Source organism: Phoenix dactylifera, chromosome 13 (assembly GCF_009389715.1).
Source record: "Phoenix dactylifera cultivar Barhee BC4 chromosome 13, palm_55x_up_171113_PBpolish2nd_filt_p, whole genome shotgun sequence".
NCBI lineage: Eukaryota > Viridiplantae > Streptophyta > Magnoliopsida > Arecales > Arecaceae > Phoenix > Phoenix dactylifera.
In genome coordinates, this window is record NC_052404.1 from 11,268,102 (window position 1) to 11,290,598 (window position 22,497).

Genomic DNA, 22,497 nt, shown 5'->3' on the forward strand with positions numbered 1-22,497 from the left:
CCAATGTTAAAAAATCTCCAAGTATCTAAGACCACCAACCAGCACTTTTCAGGGGGGGATCAATTTTTTTGGAATAAAGATTGCCAACAATCTAAGATCATTGTAATAATCCTATTTAAGTGTGAAATACCACCAAAAGTTTTTAATTGTTACGACACAAAAAAAATGTAATTTAATATAAATATATGAAGAGAGTTAATTACTCTCTAGCAAAAAAAAGAGAGAGTTAATTACTAATTTGATGACGCAAACTATTTTATTATATTTATAAATATGTTATATCTGTTTCTATCAAAAAAGTGGATGCTTTAAAAATGAGTTAGAAAAGAGAGATTAGTCCATCAAAATCCTCTTGTTTTAAGAAAAATAATGCTTGCTGTTAGTAAACTATTCCAAATGTTGCTCGAGCACAGTACCATGGGCGATAAATTAGAGCTAGAATAGATAATTAGTGTTAAAAAAATTATATTGTGTTTTCCTGAATGGATGGATTAACTTTCACGTCCCCATCATAGCATGGAAAATTTGGGTCCACAGCCACCTTGGCATGTATGCATAAGGAATGGCGAGCCTCTTTATATATATATATATATATATATATATATATATATATATATATATATATATATATATATATATATATATATATATATATATATATATATATAATATTTATTAAGACGGATGTATCGTACCTGACAAATACGGATGCACCCAATAAAATTAAAAAACATAATACCTTAGAGTGCTAGAGACAATTCCCCATCACCACCCCACAGAGTGCTATCAGAGTGGCTGGCTATATAAGCAGCCACCCAATCCGCCGCTCTATTAGTTTTACGGAGCATATGCTTGGCGTGAAGGGCCCCGTCATTTCTTACCATAGCTCAGATATCTCGTAGCAAAGGATGGACGCAACCATCGTCCCTAGAGCCTCTCCGGATCCAATTGATGACAGTGGTCGAGTCCCCTTTCAGGACAATGAAACTGGCCCATTAGATACATCGGGCATAATAAGGCCCACCCACGCGGTGCGCAACTTTATATCTGGGATCGATGTATGGAAGAGCTGACTGTCCCTCACAATTCTAGCAGATGAGGCTCGGAAAATAAAATATGTACGGTTCTATATACGGCCGTCTAAAATAGATCCGTCAAAATACCCTTTGAAATAATTTGGAGATAGAAGTTCCGTAAAAGATACCGTGCGGAATACTACCGAAGTAGAGAGGAGCCTTTGCGGTCTCCCCATTATTCCATGACGCAGACGGCAAGCGCTTCTCCCGCGCAGGTCAGGCTTCCAACTGGGATTTCCGTCTCCCGTGGCCACCTCATCGATCCGAGCCCAATAGAGATATCCAATCACAACGAAACGCGTGTCCAGAATATCTTTTTCAGACTATTATATGCCGTCGATTTCTTGGAAGAAGTCAAAAGATAAGATCACGCCCAGCTCATCGATCCGAACCCTTACTCCCCATCCAATCAGAACCGACCGCCTCCATCGATAAATATGAAACCAACCCGTCCGCTTTTTCTCCATCTGATCGCCGGTTCCCCTCTCCTTCCGTCAAGTACGATCTCCTCTCCCGTCCTTTCCCTTCCCAAACCCTCCCCTCGACCTTGATTCCCATGGCTCCCAAGGGAGAGAAAAAGCCTGCAGAGAAGAAGCCGGCCTCCGATAAGCCGGCGGAGGAGAAGGAGAAGAAGACGGTCGCTGAGAAGGCCCCCGCCGAGAAGAAGCCCAAGGCCGAGAAGCGGCTGCCGTCCAAGGAGGGGGCTACCGGCGACAAGAAGAAGAAGAAGAAGGCGAAGAAGAGCAGCGAGACCTACAAGATCTACATCTTTAAGGTCCTGAAGCAGGTCCACCCGGACATCGGGATCTCGAGCAAGGCGATGGGCATCATGAACTCCTTCATCAACGACATCTTCGAGAAGCTCGCCCAGGAGGCATCCAGGCTTGCCCGCTACAACAAGAAGCCTACCATTACCTCCCGGGAGATTCAGACCTCTGTCCGCCTCGTCCTCCCCGGCGAGCTTGCGAAGCATGCTGTCTCGGAGGGCACCAAGGCTGTCACCAAGTTCACTAGCTCTTGAATGATCTTGGATTTGGTTTGTGGGCGTTGTCCGAAGCTGATCTGGAAATCTAGGATTGTATTTGGGATGCTTGTTTGCCCCTTCCCTTTATCTGTTTTACGTTATGTTTTATTTCCTTATTTTGATATTTTGTTGGAAGTTGGATAGTCTGATGTAAAATACCTATCTCAGATGAGGAAATCTAAAGATTAGATCTTCTTTGATATGCCTGATTTGAGCTTGTTACTTTTCGGCTTCCGGAATGCATTCTGGTTAAGTAGGGGAGGGTGCTATATGTGTACTTAAGATTAGTATAACCTTTTTTTTTTTTGAAATGTAAATTTAGTTACTTGCCTCGTTACTTTTCGATCTGATGCTATCTCTAGAGTTTTGGGTACTTCTCGTCCTGTTATTTGTGGAAGTTCTGCTGGTTTTCAATGCTTGACTGCCTGTCTATTATTCTGTCCACCTGGATGGATTCTTGAATGGTGGAAGACTTGGAATCATGAAGGATCTTTATTCCTGTTGTTCTTGTTTATTTGAACTGACTAGTATTAATTTGATATGAACCAACGTTTTCATATATTTTTAGACAAAATGCCTTTGTAGATAGAGAAGTTGAGATGATTTCTTGGGTATGTGAACAATAGCCCTTGTGGGAGCTGTCAGTCTGACATTTTCTCTGTTCATGTGCCATATCTTGAAATTTAATATGATGACATTGCTCCTCTGTTACTAGGTTTTGATATTGGTGCAATATAGACTTGAATGCTATAAGAATTTTTCAAGTATGCTAAAACTAATGCAATATCGGTAGTCTCTACCTTTGTTAGTAGATCTATAAAGCTATAGTGTGTATTATGGTGGCAATTGGTTGGACCTGAGAAAAATTGATGGTCTCCTTGTCAGTTTTGTATAAAGATAAGTGATATAGTGAAAGTGTGAAACCATGTAGAATAGACCAATAAAGAACTTTGCCTTCGTAATTCAAGTTTCAGGAACTGTCTTGGTGCACCATTGCTGTCATTTCTTATGCATATGGTTACAAGTATTTACTCTCCCAGTGTGCCCTATGAAGTAGCACCAGGTGGATTTTTAGATAGGGTCTTTGTAAAAGCTATGTTTTTCTCGACATAAATTAATTAATCATATGATAGACGATGTTCAATGGAACATTTATTCTTTAACGAGTTATTCATCACATATTTAAGTGATAGAAAGTCACAAAGCAGCTTCAATTTGTTGTTTATGCTACGCAATTTTTCTCCTCATTTACCACAATGCTTGATTTCTGTTGGAAATTCGTTCCTTGATTCTTGCTCTTATTCTCAGGATGGTGTTCATCTTTAATGTATATTCATATCATTCCAATTTGGGGTTGCCTTTCTTTGTAGGTACATCATGACGCCAGCTTCTATTTATCTTGGCTCTCCGTTGTTTATTTTCTGGTTTGGCTAGGTGAATCTGCCTATGAATTCATAATTTTTCTGTTTTTGTCAGATACATTTTTAACTCTTCTTCTTAAGAGATTGATGGATGTCAATGTTTAATGGCATGTTGGGGAATAATCTGCTCGTGGTTGTGTGATAGATAGCCAATAGCTTAAAGACAAAAGTAATTGGCAACTCCAGAGGATAATTTTTTGTTATGGCAGATATTATTGTTATTTTACTTGTTGAAATATCTTTCACATTTAATAATGTATATTCATCAAGTTGAACCTCGATTTCCAATTTTTAGGGTTCCAATCTGGCATGTTTTAAGCCCTTTCATAGTATGAACCTTCTAAATAATTCTTTCGTACTATATTCAGATTCTTAAGCCAGTAAACATGCCCTTTGGCTTGCTGCCTGGGGATCATGGAACTTTGCAGTTCTCTCGCATGCTATGGCTGCACTTATATTTTGGTTATGTTTTGCGTTTTTTTTTTTGGTATCTCTTTCAAGCGGTGATTTGATTATAAACGACTAGCCCTTTTAATATCAGTTGGAGTCATAGGGTATGATTTCTTGGTTTTGCGATGAATGACTGGTTGAATAGCATATGAGCAAAGTAAGGGGTATTCATGGGAAGGTGCTTGCTTTTAGAAGTTTAAGGATGAAAAAATGTTTGGCCGTTGGGTTCCATCTCTGGTCGGATACTTCATGTCGTTTTTTTAATACAGTTCTGAATTAGATTGGCATGCATCTCTTAGCAATTACTGATTCATGGTGATCAGCACTTTTCCTGGTTCTCTGTGTTTTTTGTCAAAAACAGTGTGCTTGCTTACAGTTATAGACGAGGGACACGTCCACATTCTCAGACCACCAAGGCAAGGCTCCAGGACTGGCAGATGTTCCACGTCGTTTCCTGGTTTCATTAGCTTTCCTCCATTGCTTTTCTGTGCAGAAAATGGGGATGATGGAAGGTTTGGTGGATGGTTTCAATGAAGATTGATTGTTGTGTTACTCAGTTATCAACAATACCTTTCTGGTGTTTATGACTTTATGGCAACTAGACATGCGGCATTGTAGTGGTTAATTGCTGATTACAGCATTGCTTTATTTCCTAGCTGAAAACTATTTTTGTTACTTCAATGTGTAGCTGGTTGAGTGAGATATTATACTCATACGCAAGTTTGGTTTGGTACTGAGCAAATCCTCATGTCAACATACTATGTAGCATTGTCATATACAGACTCAGGAGCTTTTGAGCAAAAAACAGATTTGACTGAAATCATGAACTTTCTATAAACTGAAGCCTTCGTTTTATTTTTCAGCATGAAATGCCTCTCTTTTTTGCACATCCTCGCTGCGCCGCAGAATGGAGAAGCTTCGCTGTTCAAGCCATCTTCTCTAACAGTGTTCTTTTGCATGCCATATGAACGTGCCTTTTTATCTTAAAAAAAAAATCATACGGTTGTATGCTTGTAAGTTCTTAGTAACTCCATAGTAAAGTTCTTAGTAACTTTTCTATCTCAGCAACTCCTTATTAAAGATCTGCATCTCGTGGCAATTACTGATTCATGAGAGGGTTATTACTTTTTGGGGAGTCTTGTTGTTGAACCAAGGGTTTTCCATCAAATGCATCGGAGGAGATTCCTGATGGTTCTTAGGCCTTGTAGGATGGGGAATTGTTTTTGGGTACAGGAATCTGCTGCATGTTACTTGAAATTCGCCATTTCAGCACACATCGACATCTGAATTCTGTTTCAATGTGGTCTGGCGATGAAAACAATTAGTACAGCAAAATTTTGCGCTAACCCAGGAACTAAAACTAATTGTTTTAATGCAGCACCCATCATACAAACGGGTAAAAGAGAGAACAGAATTAAGGGGAAAACTAATTTTGCCCTACACCATATTAGCAAGGGAGTACTGTAATTCTTCTAGGGGATGCTCTTAGTTCCGATCTTACTAGGTCTTACTGAGCTGAATTGACCAGCTTTTCACTCAAGTCCCAGAGCCTTTTGCCCAAGGTTTCTTCTCCGGCCATTATACCAGGCTTCTCCTCATTGCAATCAAGGAAATACTTCCCTGTCACACCCTTGAGACTCGGATGCAACGCAACGTAGCATGTAGTAGCTGCTCCCTGCAAAGATGCACCATTCAAGTCAGCATATAACTACTCCCATTCACCTTACTAATGAAATAAAAATTTTCTGCTAGCGGGAGGGCACCGATGTAAACTTGCATTAACACTTCAAATTCTACATTTCAGGTTTGGTCAGGGTGGTCCCGATTGGTGAGATATTGCTCTCTCTATAATTCTAACCTATTTGTTATCTCCTATTGCTTTTTGCTCCCTTTCTAATTTGAAAGAATGGATGGGAGTCATTTGAAGAATATTTTAACATAGACAAGAAGGTAATGCAAGGCCATCTTTTCTGTTGACGGAAGCAATGTGTGGAAAACTCGTGTAGAGTTCTATCAACCTTTGCCAACAGGTCTTATCCCAAGAGCAGATAATGATATAGAAAAATGCCTCAACTCAAATCAAATATAAACTAATTGTAGTGATACTCATACATGAACAATTTAGGTCCTGTTGGTATTGCTTTTGCCTTGTGTTTTTGTTTTCAAAAACCCATGAAAACAACGAAGTAGACTGAACAAATATGTGTCATGAAACCCTGTTCGTAAACTCTTAAGATCTTTTGGCAGCAAAAATTTATTGCTTTCAAGTGAAAATAAAAGCAAGGAAGGGAAGAAGTTCCATGTAAATGTTGTCTCCAATATCAATCTCCATACCATATTACACTAATGTGTGAGGAACACAAAACAAAAAACACAAAAACAAGAGTACCAAACAGGCCCTTACCTTGTCAAAGATTTTCAATACATGCAGGAGAAGGCAGTACGAAAGTCCCAGGCTGGATGATGCTAGTGAAACGCACAAATAATAGAACTCCTGATTCAATCCCCTTGGTATTCATTATTTGGGGCCTATTTTTCCTAGACTCTTATTTGGAAGAACCAACTTCACCAATAAAGAGAAGTTTCTTCAATAATCCCCGCTGCTCATTTTTAACAACGCGCTCTTCCTAATAACTTATACTCTGGCCCTCTGTGTTCTCAACAGGGCCAGTGTATTCTCTACTAGTTCCACCTCCAACCTTCGTTGTCCATGTTTGCTACTCTATCCCCCGTATCTTTTATGCTCCGCTTACTTTCATGCCAACCTGTGGATCGTCCAACATTCTTACCACAAACTATAGTTTCTCTGAGAAGGGTTGGTTATAAAATCAAACATTTTCATTGTATATTTAATTTAATGAGCAAGTTCCATACACAGAATCTCCTTCATGAACCAAATGAAAGTCATAACCAAATTTTGACGAGCGAATGGCATGGATGTACCATAAATAGCATGATATCTTTAATATGTATATATGAATATGATGGTCACTGTGCTTGATGCTAAATGAGAAGCTTTTCTTAAACTTGATCTTAAGAGTAACTCAGATATTGCATTTCAAGATATTTATGGACCTGCATGCTCAGCAGCTGCACTGTACTCGGTAAGAGATTGACTACTAAAGATGAGAAAAACCTAAACCTAGTGTTGGACAAATTCAACCTCCATTTTGAATAATCTTTGAAAAAACAGGTAGAAACAACCAGCTTATGGACAATGTGGATCAAATTTGAACTTTATCTACAATTTAATTGTGATGTTATGGAAAATGAAACTTTCTTATGTCATTAGCCTAGCAAACAATTGGCTGCATACCTGTGGCACATTCTTCCAAAAAATGCTAGTGAATAGTTTCAGAACCCCTGCAAGATAACAACCAGTTTCAGGCAAAAAAATGAAGGTTATTCAGGCTTAAACAAGTTGCTGCTTTACGAAGATTTAAATATGATGAACTAATAAACATACTCATCAGAAAAAAAGAATGCCTCCACAGAGATGTCACGATCAAACCCGGGTGGACAGAATTTACAGTAATATTTGCACCTTCTTCCTGTTGTGCAAAATGTGGAAATTTGTATATCATCTTCATGGAAGGTTAACAAGCTATATGTTACTGGAGACCTGAGATGCAGATTAAAGGCAGAATATGCATTCCATATACCAAGCTAACCAGCCAATAAAATACATACATATGGTGAAATCATAAGGACATAATGCCTAGACTTTTGCTTGACACGGACAATATAAGTCAAACAGAGCACCCTGGAATGCATAACATGGCTAATCTGCACAGTTGTTAAGCACCATTCCCTGCAAGTATATATATTACAGGCGTGCTACATTTACAGCCATTGAGAACACCGAACCAGCCTCCGCATTACAGTACACTTTCTCATTGAGTTGCTTCTATTGAGAAGTCTGCAGTGCAACAAGAAGTTTTAAGGCATGGTTGCTCTCTATTAGCACAAATTTACGAACATGACCTTTCCGTCAAATGATTGACCAGCTTCAGAGAATCAAACGCGTGGAGTAAAATTTGTGTTCGACTCATTTGAACTGGTGTCAGTTCCATTTAAGATTAGTGTGCCCAGATGATCATTTCTCTTGTATTGCACAAAGATGCAAATTCTAGATATCAAAAAACTTATGTAAGAGAAGAAACTACATATGGATTATGAAAATTTACTTCTGTAGTGCACAACAGAATCTCATGTCATGATGGGAAGGCAGTTTACGTCTTTTCTTTATCATGCATTTCTTTATATAAACATGAACTCACTGGATCACAAAACAGGGAATCCACTGCAAACATTGATTGAAATGTAGAGAAAGGAGAGTATATATTACTGTAATAAGAAGCATTAGTACCTGCAAGCGTCTTGATAGCTCATTTGCATGCAATATGTTTGCCAATTTTGATTGGCCATATGCCTTTTTATCAGAGTATCTGATAACACAGGGAATAAGCACCAAATTTAGGTGGATAAACTTTAAAACTATTGTTCTCCATCAGATAAATGCTACTTGTCCAAGATTCCTATTAATATGATTCCCCGCATACTGCTGCATATATATAGATTTATAGATGTATAAACTACAACTAAATGTTTTAAGCAGTGGCATACCCATCTGAGTCATTAAGATTATCGAACCGTATTCCTTCATCATATGAATGAAGGTGCGCAATAGACGATAGATTTACAATGCGACCCTCGATCCCTGTCTTCCTTGCTGTGCTTTTCATCTTCTCAAGAAGAAGGTTGGTTAACAAAAAGTGACCTGATGGAAATAAATTGACCGATCCAACAAACATTAAGCATCGAAGGAGATATAACTGGAGAAGTTTACACATTAGATGATGCAAGGAAAATTTACAATCTCCACAAAATTGTAAAGATACATCAAAAAAGATCAGCAGATGACTATTTCCAAAACAGTAGTTGCTAAGTTTAACTGAAAGTAGAGATCATACAACCAGATCTGGGTAATGTATGATTACCAAGGTGATTGGTGGCAAATTGCATCTCTATTCCATCCTCTGAAAGTTGGTACGCACAGAACATAATACCAGCATTGTTTCTGAAATATAGAATGAAGAGACCATCAAATTTTAGTTCAATATAGATCCTAAAAAGAGCATCATGAAACTTTTAACATTCAGAGACAATGAACTGTCTCATCTAATACTTATGTAAGAACACAGTTAAAATGAAGAAATAAAGATCTGGTTCAGAGGAAGGAAACACCCTTCATATGATAAGAACAACAGGCATTACATTAAGATGTTAAGAGGAAGATCCATCGATATGAATTTATCTGCAAATGATCGCACGGACTTTAATGAGCTAAGATCAAGCTTCAAAGTGTCCACCCTAGCTGCCGGATTGCTTTTGAGGATAAGCTGCTTTGTATCATTTGCAGCCTCCATGTTCCTTGCTGCAATGACGACATGGGCTCCCCGAAGTGCCAAGACTCTCACAGTCTCTGCACCAATCCCACTTGCTCCTCCTGGATCGCATACAAATACACATATACAATCTCAACACAAATGGTAATAGAAAACCTATGATCTAACTGTAAGCCATATAACTAATCAAGCGGCCAAACACATCTCCGCAGGAGGCTCGTTGAGCCAACCAATTCGAGCAATGAGAAGATCTAAAATGCTTCATGAGTCCTAAACACTTATTGTTGGAAACCCGGCGACAACAACCAATGGAGGCCGCCTTCATGATGGTTGGTAAGAGTAAAATCAGAGAGATAAAGTTTAAATTGTGGCGCTGGGCCGATGTCAGTTTAAATACAGGAGGTATACTTCTTCCCACCTATCATTAAATTCAGAAATCCGTCATCAACTGAAATTCCATTATATTTCATTTTTTGGTCAACCAACAAGCAAATGATAGGAAGATAAAAGTGAATGAAACGCAAATACATCACCCATGACAGATCCCAAGTAAAAACCCCGTAAGCGACGTCTACAAATAAAAGTAGTAAAGTCGCCATCCCTCCCAGTCCTAGAAGAGGACAAACACAAGCATGATGAATTGACGAACCTCATCGCTGTACCAACGCTAAAACAAAAAAATTGCCCACCACGTCATCCATCTCTACTTTGGTTTTCTTAATGAAAGCGACTGGCTCGCTACGATTTTTTTTTTTTCTGGAAACGGAAAAGAATACGCGGACAAAAAACGTAGCCCTTGGAGCCATATACGACCATAAAAGAAGAGCGACCTCCGAACCGAGAAAGAAAATCCACGAGAAAACAAAAAAGCATTCCGAAAGTTTCATTATAATCTGCTCATGCTCCCAAGCAAAAAACAACGAAAGGACAAAGTAAAAAAAAAAAAAAAAAAACAGAATCAACCAAGAAACCACCAAAAAAATCTCGAACAACCATCAAGATTTGACAAGAGAGAGTTTTTGAAAATAGAGAAGGAGAGAGAGCAAGAGAGGGACCGGTGACGATGGCAGTGAGATTGCTGGCGTCGATCCCTTCGGCTACCTGCTCCGCAGTAGAAGCGGATCCGAACCCGCTGGAGCCGGGCCACCCCGTCACGAGAGAGAATATGCCCATCTCTGAACACCAGCAACCAAGGGAGCGTGAGAAAGCCCACTTCCAAGTACCACCTTTTAAGATAAAGAAGGGAAAGAGAGGAGAGGCGTGAGAAGGAACAATTTGGGGAGGAGGGAAGTTGCCTGTGGGTAGGGGACTGATAGCTGTTGGGTTGGAAACAGAAAAACAGGTGAATTAATGCCGGACGGTGGGTGGTTATGGGTTCGGTAAGGGAACGTCAGAAGAACCATGCGAGCGGGAGCCGCTACCGGCTACGGATGGCCCTGATTTAACTCCGCCGAATCAAACTTTTGCCAAATTATGCCGAGGAAAAGGGCTCGACCTTGAACGTCCCCTTCCTGGCATGCTCGGTTATGAAAAATTGGAACATTTACCACCCAAGGTGGTTGCACGGTTGGAACAGGGCTCAGATTTTATCAGAGTAGTTCAAGTTTGAAATGTACGAACGTTAATTAAATGCAGAAATCGGATATTCCCGCAGGATTAGCTTGGTGGAGTCGTCATCTAATCCGCCAGTGCTGGAAGGAGGCAGGTGGGGTTAAGTCCCCTGCCCCCTCCTTTCCCTAAGCAAAAAAAAAAAAAAAAATTATAACGTCTTGATCCCCCAAAATCTACAATATATATATATATATATATATATATATATATATATATATATATATATATATATATATATATATATATATATAGAGAGAGAGAGAGAGAGAGAGAGAGAGAGAGAGAGAGAGAGAGAGAGATGCCGTGATAAGCTCATCCGGCCTCAACTAGTTCGAAGACCAAATCTCCACCACTGGCGGGAAGGCACCGATGTAAAATTTCATTAACATATCTGGTGAGTTATTGCCATCTCTATAATCCTAACCTATTCGTTATCTCCTATGTATTTTTGCTCCCTTTCAAATTTGAAAGAATGGACGGGAGTCCTTTGATGAATATTTTAACACAGACAAGAAGGTAATGCAAGGTCACCTTTTCTGTTGACGGAAGCAATATGTGGAAAACTCGTGTAGAGTTCTATCAACCTGTGCCACCAAGTCTTATCCTAAGAGCAGATAATGATATAGAACAATGCCTCAACTCAATCAAATATAAACTATTTCTAGTGATACTCATACATGAACAATTTAGGTCCTGTTGGTATTGCTTTTGCCTTGTGTTTTTGTTTTCAAAAATCCAAGAAAACAACGAACTAGACTGAACAAATATGTGTCATGAAAAGGGTGTGTAAGCTCTTAAGAGCTTTTAGCAGCAAAAAATTATTGCTTTCAAGTGAAAATAAAAGCAAGGAAGGGAAGAAGTTCCATGTAAATGTTATCTCCAATGTCAATCTCCATACCATATTACACTAATGTGTGAGGAAAACAAAACACAAAAACGAGAGTACCAAACAAGCCCTTACCTTGTCAAAAATTTTAATACACGCAGGAGAAGGCAGTACGAAAGTCCCACACTGGATGTTGCTAGTGAGAAACACAAATAATAAAACTCCTGACTCAATCCCCTCGGGATTCATTATGTGGGGCCTATTTTTACTAGACTCTTATTTGGAAGAACCAACGTCACCAATAAAGAGAAGTTTCTTCAAATAATCCCCACTGCTCATTTTTAACAACGCGCTTTTCCTAATAACTTGTACTCTGGCCCTCTGTGTTCTCAACAGGGCCAGTGTCAGGCGTATAATGCAAATAGCCAAACTATTTAAATGATTTTACGCTCAGTTATTCTCTACTACTTCCACCTCCAACCTTTGTTGTCCATCTTGTTTTTTTTTATATATATATATAGTAAAAACGACAATTTATATAGCTCTAACGTGAGCACATCCTGCCAAGTCAGTAGAAAGTTTTCATGTTTACTACTCTATCCCCCTATCTTTTATGCTCCACTTACTTTCATGCCAACCTGTGAATTGTCCAACATTCTTACCACAAACTATAGTTTCTCGGAGAAGGGTTGGTTAAAAAATTGAACATTTTCATTGTATATTTGATTTAATGAGCAAGTCCCAATCCACAGAATCTACTTCCTCAACCAAATGAAAGTCATAACCAAATTTTGATGAGCGAATGGCATGGATGTACCATAAATAACATGATATCTTTAATATGTATAAATGAATATGATAGTTACTGTACTTGATGCTAAATGAGAAGTCTTTCTTAAACTTGATCTTAAGAGTAACTCAGATATTGTATGTCAAGATATTTATGGATTTGCATGTTCAGCAGCTGCACTGTACTCGGTAAGAGATTGACTACTAAAGATGAGACAAACCTAAACTTACATGAACTCGGCCTCGCTTCCTAACACAATTCCTCCATACAAATTGAATGTGAAGGCTTTTGCATCAAGCCTGTCGATCGTAGTATTTTGCCTGAGTTGAAGTTGTCCTTAGAGATCCATTCTACAGGCCAATCATCCTCCAACAGATATCTGGTAAAAACTTGCAGCTAAAATCTAGACGTATTATAGTCTTCATGAACCCATTAACCCACAAGCGCAAGGGCCCCAAATTAACCGAGTACGAATTGAAGGGTTGGTTGGATGCATTGCAGGATAGTCTGACTCATTGTCTTAACTCTTTGCCCTTTAGCAATGGCCACGGAAGACATTTATGGTTGCAATAAAAGTAGGATTTCTTTGTCCAGAGAAAAGGAAAGGACTAGGATTTAGATACCGTAGTCCTAGCAAAAATCTTCAATAATGGCATACTGGTATCCCTTATCCTAAAAGGCAAGACAAAAATTAATACGATAATAAACTTTATTCCATATTACAAGGTTGCCATATAAGGTTAAGAACCAAAATTTGATATGCAAAATTATACGAGCGATAAGCTTTTGACAGAAACCATTAGAATGAATCATTCATAAAATAAAAAAATATAGACATGCAATAACAATCAAAAATCCGCAGTACTCGAGGGAAAAAATGTAAATCACTGATGCTGCCTCAGAAAAAAAAAATTGCACTCGCCGAGCCGCATGGCCATTGCTCTGCATGTGTATCTTCACAAACATGTCCATGCTAGCCACCAGTATTTCGATGCCCCTGAGAACAGACATCTATAAGATGGATACTTCCGATAAAAAGGCAATCTGAAACAATGCGAGATTTCAAAAATTTTTACCTGCAAAGGTGGCATCAATACTTTTGATTGCCAACAGAGGGCCTGCAAATGGTGCGGCGCCCTTAGTTTTTTCACATAATGCTCCAAGGTATGGGTGTTTTCATCAACAGTCTCATTCGTCATGGTATCTTCAGCCAGTTTCACAGCTGCCTCTTGAGTTAATTGAAAGTGATCTCCTACAGATTGTATTTGCTGAGCGATTTCCTCCTTTCCCAGCATCACAAGAGCTTTCAGCAAGGATTTGAGTTCATGTTGAGCACTGGCAGTAAGAGACATGCCCTTCAAATGTTCGACCAGTGCCATCTCCTCTCCAGGGCTGTAAACATTCAGATATTTGGACTGGATCAGGACAAAGAAATGAATTAAAGGAAAATAAACAACTTAAGAATTGAAAGCATCAAGCCTTGCCCAACTTATTTGGATCAGCTTGATTAGTTCCTTTTTGCTTCAATTAAGAAGCATAAGTCACTAGATTTGATCAACAAATATAAGATAAAGAAAAGGATTTTGATCTTTGAACCTTCCAGCACGAATTTTTCCACCCTTGTGCCTTTGGCGTCTTATGTCTCGTGACTTACTGGCAGTACTAGAGCTGATGGAAGCCACTGAGTCCTTTGCTGTCCTGTTAACAGTCCAACGGATGAACGTATTTGAGGCACAAGCAAATGTATAATCAATTTTGGCAAAACCAATTGAAAAATATGCCCAGCACAATTAGCAGTTGGTGGAAAATCATGCAAAAAGAAGCCTTAGTAACTGAAGAGGTTTTATAGCCATCGAACTATGTGGATGTGTAATAAAATTCGTAGAATTTTCCAAAGAAAGCCTTAGTAACTGAAGAGGTTTTATAGCCATCGAACTATGTGGATGTGTAATAAAATTCGTAGAATTTTCCAAAGAAACAGCTAATTGTCGAGAGACTCAAGAGGATGGGATGTTATGCAGTTTTATAGTACAACTGGTGCACAAGGGGCGTTAAGTAGATTAAGCATAAAAGTTCGAAAAGGGTGTTATCATAACCTTAATGGTGAAGCACTAAGGCACCACAAAAGAGTAGAGAACATTAAGGCAGAGCAATACAAAAAAATAATGCAATTAAAAAAAAAATCTGATTGGAGAGCATACCTTGTGGTGTATGCACTCATCTCACTGAAACGACTGCTGGTTTCTGAAACAGTATCATAATCAGCATCATTCACCAATCTATCCTCGGATTGAATTCTAGCAGCAAGAACTATTCTTCTTTGACGCACAGCTAGGTAGCGGGCTAGGTACTTCCCCACTTTCTCTGTTCCCTCCTTATATTCAGATATCAACGTAGTGGCACATTCCAAAGTTGCATCCTTCACATCAGAGATTAAATCCTCCCTTTCATTCATAAAAGCAACTCTAAGAGCCTCATCCCATTCTCGTGCCATTATAAAATAGTTAACACCTCTAGCAACATCAGCACAATACTCGAGTGCAATTTTAGCAGCCTCGGCTGGATTCCCAAGTGCTTGAAATTCTTCGCAGAGCTCATTTGCTAGATGAAGAATTTCTTCCTTTCCTAGTTTGAGAAGTCCGGCTACTATAAACAAATCTCTCCAATCACCACAAGCACGATATGCCCTCAAGGCTTTCTGATATGAGGAACAGCATAAATAAGCCACACCAGCATCTTCAAAGCATTTTTCAGCATGAAGATGATCACCCCATGCCTCCTGAACCTGCCTCCTCTTGATATCATCGGTAAACAATTGAAGGCCAAGTGGAAAAAGTTCAGGGTTATTCTTCAAGAGATTTATGCAATCTTCATAATAAGCATCACCTGCTGAAACAATATGTTTAAGTGCACTCTCATACCTACGTAGTCTTAGATCAATTGTATACCTCATAACAGCAGGAGGCAAGTTTTCCAGTCCTTTGAGAAAAGGAAGGAATTCCTTTGGATCTTTTTGAGAGTTTAATGCCACAATGGCAGCAAGGTTCAGATCATACAAGCCTAATGCAGCTTCATAAACAGCTTCAGGATCTGTCAACCACAAGAGGTGCTTTAGAGATTCTTCGGCAGAAGGATACGATCTTTGCCGACCATCATCAACCCCAGACAGTTCCAACTGACGGATTACTTTAATTCTGTTAAGTGCTTCCTCTAGAGCAGGAGGCTCGCTACGAGCTAAAGTGGTCAATATGCAAAGCTCTCTTTCTGGACTTTCTTTCATCCGTTCCTCAAGGGCTCTCCGAACTGCCAGCAATACAGAAAAAATCTTGTTTTCTGTGCCAAAACCCTGAGAACCTTCTGATTGTCCTGTGGAGTTTTCAGTGAGAGTGGGTGGAGAAATATATGGCTTGTACAAAGTATTAATAACATTCTCATTCTTGATTGAACAGACAAAGTCTGTGATGTGACCAAGATTATTCACTTGACTAACAAACTCTGCAGCTGATTTAAGAAAAGTTTTCCAGCCACAATAGTCAATAATCACGTTGAAGTCTATCCTGTGTCGCCTTACCATGAGCATTGCATCTCTAAAACGTCCTTGGACCAAAGCATTAATGATTGATACAAGAACCAACTTTCTGGGGTAAATGCATTCGAGGTTGCCCCGATTAGTTTGCAATAAGACTGCTGCTTCATCCCCGTGCATAACACCAATCACCGTTGCCCCTCTTTCCCATATATTCACATATTCCTTATTTTCCTTCCCTTGATTTTGACTACTGCTGTAACTTCCAAATTTTACTTCAGGATCCCCATGCAAAATGTCATCAATACTGATAATAAACAGTAAATCCTGCTTTGTGGTAAGAATCAAGTGTGAAACCACTTCAGTAACTCTGCAGGTATTGGAGTAGAATGAGAAACTGCTGCAACTATTGCATAATACCCTTCTGCCAACATGCAGCCTACCACTGTCATCAAGCCCAAAAAGTAATGATCCCATAACGCCTTTGTCATGAATAGCAACAGCTTTCATCCAAGGGCATGATGATGGAAATCCATACGCAGAATCAAATTCACGAGAATGTGACCCTGCAGAAACCCTCATGGTACTCATATTTGAAGTATACTCGAAAACAGATCCTCCATTCATCTGAACAAAGGCTGAAGATCTTTTTGCAGGATTAGGGACAATACCAATAACAGGTCCCTCTAGCGACAATGTGTTGGAGATCTTTGCACGCCAACCTGAAGAACTGACGGAACCAGGCACAGAATCCTCAGAACATACAAGTTCAATCTCCTGTAAATAATAATTGTTAGCATGTTTCTGTTGTTGATGTGCAAGAACATCTTCCCTCAATGACATTGAACAGTTAGTAGCCTGGCAGCAAGATACACCAAGAAGAATATGTGAATCTAACCAAGTGAGATGCATAAAAGCTCCCAAATTTAATTCAGAGAGACAAGTTCCAATTCCAAATTCTTTGCCTTCAAACTGATCCCATAAATCCATAGTAGGAAGCTCCACGGCACACAAACTGCCATCAGAGAGGTGTGCAGCCATATAGTTCTTTGCGCTCTTAGAAATGAAGGCAATGTCTTGAACAGCAGTATGAAACTTCAGACTGAAAAGAGACATGGGAGGTGGCATGAGGGACAGAGCAAGGGGAGTTACCAGTACACTGGACTTATCAATAACCAATGCAGTTGTGGTCTCTGTGACAGCAGACATCCAAACAAAGTTGTAGCTTATGATCATGCCACTCAGAGTCCAACAAATTAGGTGCAACGGTTTTGTTGGATTCCAGGCGAACTTCACTTCATCTTTCTTTGAGTATCTTACTTCTTGTTTTAAGTAGCAATGGTAGTTGCTAAAAGACCAAATTTTAATAGCATCATACTGATCACAAGTAACAGAAGCAGCAAGAAGGTCTGAATTGCAATTCCATTTTAAGATCTCAATTGTCGTCTCTGCTGGCTCGTCAATGGAAAAGGAGTTCCTCTCCAATCCATTCTTCTCAAAGAAGACAATAAGAGGACATTTGTTTTCAGCCCTCCTGTCACATACAGCCGCCAGCTTAGCTCCACTTGGCATCCAGTCTAAGGTTTTCCCCATAAAGGTCTTGGAGTTTGAAGCAGAATGCAACATTCCAGATTCTCGTTCCCAAACCCTAAGCTTTTGCAAAGAAGAAGAATCATGAACTCCACCAAGAGTAGCAAAATATTTCCCATCAACTCGCCAAGAAATGGAACTCTGGAACCCATTGCCAGGAGAACCATCCATGTCATCCATGAACACATTCTGGAAATAAACTTAATCAGATACACTAAATAATCTACATACATCTGCAGAACCACGTTTTCACCAAATTTATGCCATGTTCAGATACAAAAAATGTAATCAGACATCTGTGCATATACTCATAGCTGAAATCAATAGCTTGCAAATAAAATGTATTATATTACTGTTAGCAACTAAAACTTCGCAGAAATTAATGTGGCGAAGAAGATGCTATCATCTTTGTAAACTGAAAAGAGGCAACTACAGAACAATAAAAACATTATAGTCAACCAAATACATTCTAAGTGCACTCCTCACTAGAAAAGGTTTAGAAGTGTAGGATTGGGATTTAGTGCATGTATATAAGAGAAGGTGTACTAAGAACAAGAGTTGGCCGGCATCTATGCAAATGATGCAAATGTGAATGATATCAGATAAACTGAAGATCAGATTTTTGATTGTGTAGAAAAGAAGTTTTAGGAAGGGAGGTAGGACGTCGGAACATACATCGGAAAGTTGAGGGTCAAGTGCAGTTTCATACAGTACTTCCCAGTCATGAGTCATGACTAGTAACTGTCCTGAACCAGTTGTTACAGCGAAAAGTGCTCCATCTGGACTAGAAGCAATGCTCTTCACACCACCCTCCACCCTCCCGATAAGTTCAGTCATTCTGCTGTCCATAATAAGTAGTACCAGGCAGCCACTTGAAGTACCCACCATCAGTGCCTCCTTCTCTATCAAATAATCCATTGCAACTATGGAGTCCCCTGGTTCCAAATCTATAGGCTCAGGTTCTGACGATAAAAGGGCTTTGCTCCATGGCACTCCCTTTTCGTATAGATGCTACATAAAAATAAACAAGAGGTTAAATGCATGTCAATAATTCTCTCTTTGCATCATGCATGTAAAGTACATTTTCCCATGCACAAACATGATATTTTGCAATAAGTTGTTGGTTCCTAGCCTATTTCCGATGCAAAGAAGGTAATGGATAATGATATCTTCGGGACTTGACATAAAGTGCAAGTAACAATAATGGACAGCATGATGAGAAAAGTATCAAGAAAAAAATCAAAAATTCCAAGAACTATGTAAGAAAACTTGGCACCAACCGACCATGTCAAAACATCCAAACATTTTTGTTTGATTAATTAAAAATTTAAAATTATGTTTCTAGAGGCTAAATATTTATGAATGCTCTGAATAAATATTAAGAAAAAAAGTATACAACATAAAAATTCTAGTTTCAACTACCACATACCCTTGCCCAACAAATAAAGAAAGTGACTGTATAAATGCACATTGATTGACCATATAAAAAACAAGGATATATTCTACATTGATTACGATCATACATGGACATAGACCAACTGAACAAAAAAAGGACAATATACATTCAACAACTCAAAGCAACATCCCTATAAATGGCATCGTTATTCATCAGCTTCTGTGAATGGAATTGCACACTCCTTCATTTCGCTTTTTGCATACAAATAGAATACAAGATCTTCATCTTCATCCATCATGTGAATGAACCTCATGCAACCTCCAGGTTGCAAATTCCCTTTATCCTACAAAGTAAACCCTGATATGCCTTTGTTCTACTGTAGCCTAAATACCACTCTAGAGAAGGAATCGAACTCTTTCATACGATTAACCCCTTCGAATTTCCCGTTGTTTCATTTCTTTTTCTCTTCTTTCTTTCTGCAAACATCGCTCAAAGTTGAATCACCTGACGTTAACTGCATCTCGCGGTATGCTCCGCCATCAGTCGGCGCATAAACCCAATCCTTCGATGCATAAACGATAAATTTAACAAGAACGTCCATTTATTTTTTATAGTATCAGTTTATAGAAAAAAATGGAAAAGAACTGGAGGCATCTACATAACCCTAGAATCAGATGGAACTTGACAGAGCATTTTCTTGCTTACTTGAGATAAAGGAAGTTGGAGAGTATAGATAACGTTGGCCGAGGAGGCGAAGAAAATACGGTTGTGCTCGATGTCGAAAGCGGAGAGGAGAAGGGTTTCTCCCTCGAATTGCAGATCGAGCTGCACCGACTGCTGGGAAGAAAGCTTCAGGTTCTTCATCTCCGGCGCGCAGCAGAGGAGCGGATCAACGGCGAAGCTGTAGAGTTATACCAGGTTTTTGCTTTGGAGTCAGAGGGAAGTGGAAGTCCACGGCCACGAGAGAGGTGGGCGTTGCCTTCTCCGGCTCTTGCCCGCTCTTGCAGCAGGGCTTTAGGAGAGAGTCGGGGAGAGGGCTAGGGTTTTGGAGGAAAGGCAAGCGAGGGACGACCGGTAACGGGCCTAGAGGCCCTCGCGGGACAGTCTTGGACCCTTGGTAGTGGAATAGGCTCGGACGTTTTCCTTTCGGATTCCAGCTCGGGTTTGCCAATAGGCTATTGACCCGAGCCGAACCCGACCGACGCAACCGATTGCCACAGCGCGAGGTCTGGAACCAGAGCAACCGCAAGTCCCCCGATTTCCGAATCATATGCGTGCAAGCCTGGATGACCTTGATTTGACGAGTAAAAATGGCTAAAGTTTTACGGAGAGTGCCCCCTTGAAACTAGCTGCGTTCAGAAACAAACATTTATTTATCATTTTTGTTGTTATTAAAGGGTTTGGAGAAGTGTATAGTTTGCCACATGTACGAATCATGTTGAATGGGCATCTAAAATCATGGTGCATCACATGTTTGACTATGGATTGAAAGTACACATGCAATTTTTTTATTTTTTTAGTTAAATTCTCTCCTCTCTAACTATAAGATCTCTCTAGAATGGTTAGTCACATAGAATGCTACCAAATCTGCTGCCTTATTGGCCTCACGATACACATGCTTAGCCGATAACGCCATCCATCCCTCACCATCGAAGAGGTGGCACTCACCCCTTCACATTCTGCTGGATCTAGATTCTAGCCGATGACAGTTTAGCGGACCCACATTCTATAACAGAAGTTTGCAAACACAGTTAAGCTCTATACAATAAACACCTACAACTTCTACAGCAGAGATGACATATTTGACTATGCTGAGAGCGCACACAATTCAAATTGAGCAAGTCAGACTGCACATAGCAAGCAAAGATAAAATGAATATAATAATCCAAATTACTGGCAAATCAAAATTCAAAAAAAGCACTTATGATTATAATTGGTAATATACGCGCAATTCTTAACTATAAGAATAATTCCTTAAATTACTTGTATCTTTAAGTATATAATAGATAATTTTTAGTATTACAATTTTACCACAACTGTTTAATATATGTGCATTTATGCCAATATTAAATTAGGTCAAAAGTTTGTGATCCAGGTTTAGCCCAACCTATTGGCCTAGCCTTCTTGCAATGCAGGCTGGGTTGAGCAGGCCATAGACTTTTTTGAAAGGTTTTATGGGTGAGCCACACCTTGTCTCTTTTCTCGCTTCACCCGTCCACGCATCTTTTCTCTAGGGTCTACATGAGATCAATCTCGGATATAAAACCTCTAAAAATAATATGCTTGGCCACTTTTATGATCTTGAAGTCTATTAGGTCAATTTTTTAGATGAATGAGAAATTTTATTTGAATATATTTTGGCCTAATCTATGAAGTTAGATGTCTCCAAACTCTATCCTTATATTTACATCATCATTATTTTTTTTTTTATGCTTTTTGGATACATCGGTAGCTCATATTAGTCTCGCGTGAGCATTGCCATCTAAATCAAGAGACAAAATACTCCATAAATATGGAGGAACAGATACAAAACGAGTCTAGAGAACCTCTTTAGAATGGTGAGCAGCAAAGGAGATAATCCAATCAGCAGTTCTGTTTGCCTTCTAGAACACATGCACAACCTGAAAGGCATCACACTCTTTCAGCAGCCTTCGGATGCCATCTAGAAGCGGGTGGTCGAACACCCTCGGCCCCTTCTGTAGAATCCGCTCAATCATCTTTACCGAGTTCCCCTCTAGGATGATGCTTCTAGCCTCTAATACTTGTCTCGCTTAAGAGACTTCCTTCTAGATGGCCCAGAGTTCCGCCCCTAAAACTAAGGTCTCGAAGGTACGTCGCCACTCTGCCGCAATCAGCCTGGACTCGTGGTCCCTAATCACATAGGCAACACCAGAGCTGCTTCCGCTAACCGGTAGACTAGCATCAGAGGGTGGAGGTTCCTAAGATGTGATTTCCACCATCATTGATGTTCTTGGACTATAATATACAATGCAGAGTTTTGTAAGTCCACCCGCAAAACTCTGGCGGAAGAAAAACAACAGTGAGCCCAAGTTCCCAAGTTCGAATCGCTGCGGCGATGATTAAATTGTGGACCGGAGCTCACTACTTTGGCCACTGCTTGGACTTGTGGTTTAGGACCGCTCTTGAACCGCTAGTAGCCGGGGTGGTGCCGGGTGTGACGTACTCACACGTGGGACTCGAGCCAGAGCTCAGAGGAGTAGCTGAGCCGGGCCCACGGGTGGGGAGGGTATGAGTAAAACTGGTCGGGGTGCCCAACACACGGCCATTTCTGCCCGCATCGAACATTCTCCTGGCGGGGCGGGGGCTCAGTGGGGGCTGCTACGCGGGGATGGGCTTGTCCCTTCCTCCCCCTACCCCT

General features: G+C 39.9%; 3 protein-coding genes across 4 annotated transcripts; 1 reads left to right on the forward strand and 2 right to left on the reverse strand.

The window, feature by feature from the left end:
* The first annotated feature begins 1,521 nt into the window (after positions 1–1,521).
* LOC103722134 (histone H2B.11-like) lies at positions 1,522–2,306 on the forward strand. Its single transcript, XM_008812579.4, has one exon. The coding sequence runs from the start codon at positions 1,633–1,635 to the stop codon at positions 2,095–2,097; it is 465 nt and encodes a 154-aa protein (XP_008810801.1). The 5' UTR covers positions 1,522–1,632; the 3' UTR covers positions 2,098–2,306.
* A 566-nt stretch (positions 2,307–2,872) lies between these two features.
* On the reverse strand, positions 2,873–10,808 carry LOC103722136 (short-chain dehydrogenase TIC 32 B, chloroplastic-like). Of its 2 annotated transcripts, none has more exons than XM_008812580.4 (8): positions 10,435–10,804; positions 9,249–9,480; positions 8,972–9,051; positions 8,598–8,751; positions 8,341–8,419; positions 7,438–7,522; positions 7,288–7,334; positions 2,873–5,646 (listed from the first exon to the last, which is right to left on the reverse strand). In XM_008812580.4, the coding sequence occupies exons 1-8, from the start codon at positions 10,550–10,552 to the stop codon at positions 5,479–5,481; spliced, it is 963 nt and encodes a 320-aa protein (XP_008810802.2). In that variant the 5' UTR covers positions 10,553–10,804; the 3' UTR covers positions 2,873–5,478. The 2 variants fall into 2 exon arrangements, with proteins under 2 accessions (XP_008810802.2, XP_038989017.1); XM_039133089.1 differs by lacking the exon at positions 2,873–5,646 and adding an exon at positions 5,654–6,736 and having other exon boundaries at positions 10,435–10,808.
* A 2,471-nt stretch (positions 10,809–13,279) lies between these two features.
* Positions 13,280–20,221, reverse strand: LOC103722137 (elongator complex protein 1). The gene is made up of 6 exons (XM_008812581.4): positions 19,824–20,221; positions 18,398–18,733; positions 14,808–17,911; positions 14,203–14,304; positions 13,683–13,998; positions 13,280–13,603 (listed from the first exon to the last, which is right to left on the reverse strand). Exons 1-6 carry the CDS (start codon positions 19,980–19,982, stop codon positions 13,580–13,582), a joined length of 4,041 nt encoding a protein of 1,346 aa, XP_008810803.1. The 5' UTR covers positions 19,983–20,221; the 3' UTR covers positions 13,280–13,579.
* Between the last annotated feature and the right edge of the window lie 2,276 nt (positions 20,222–22,497).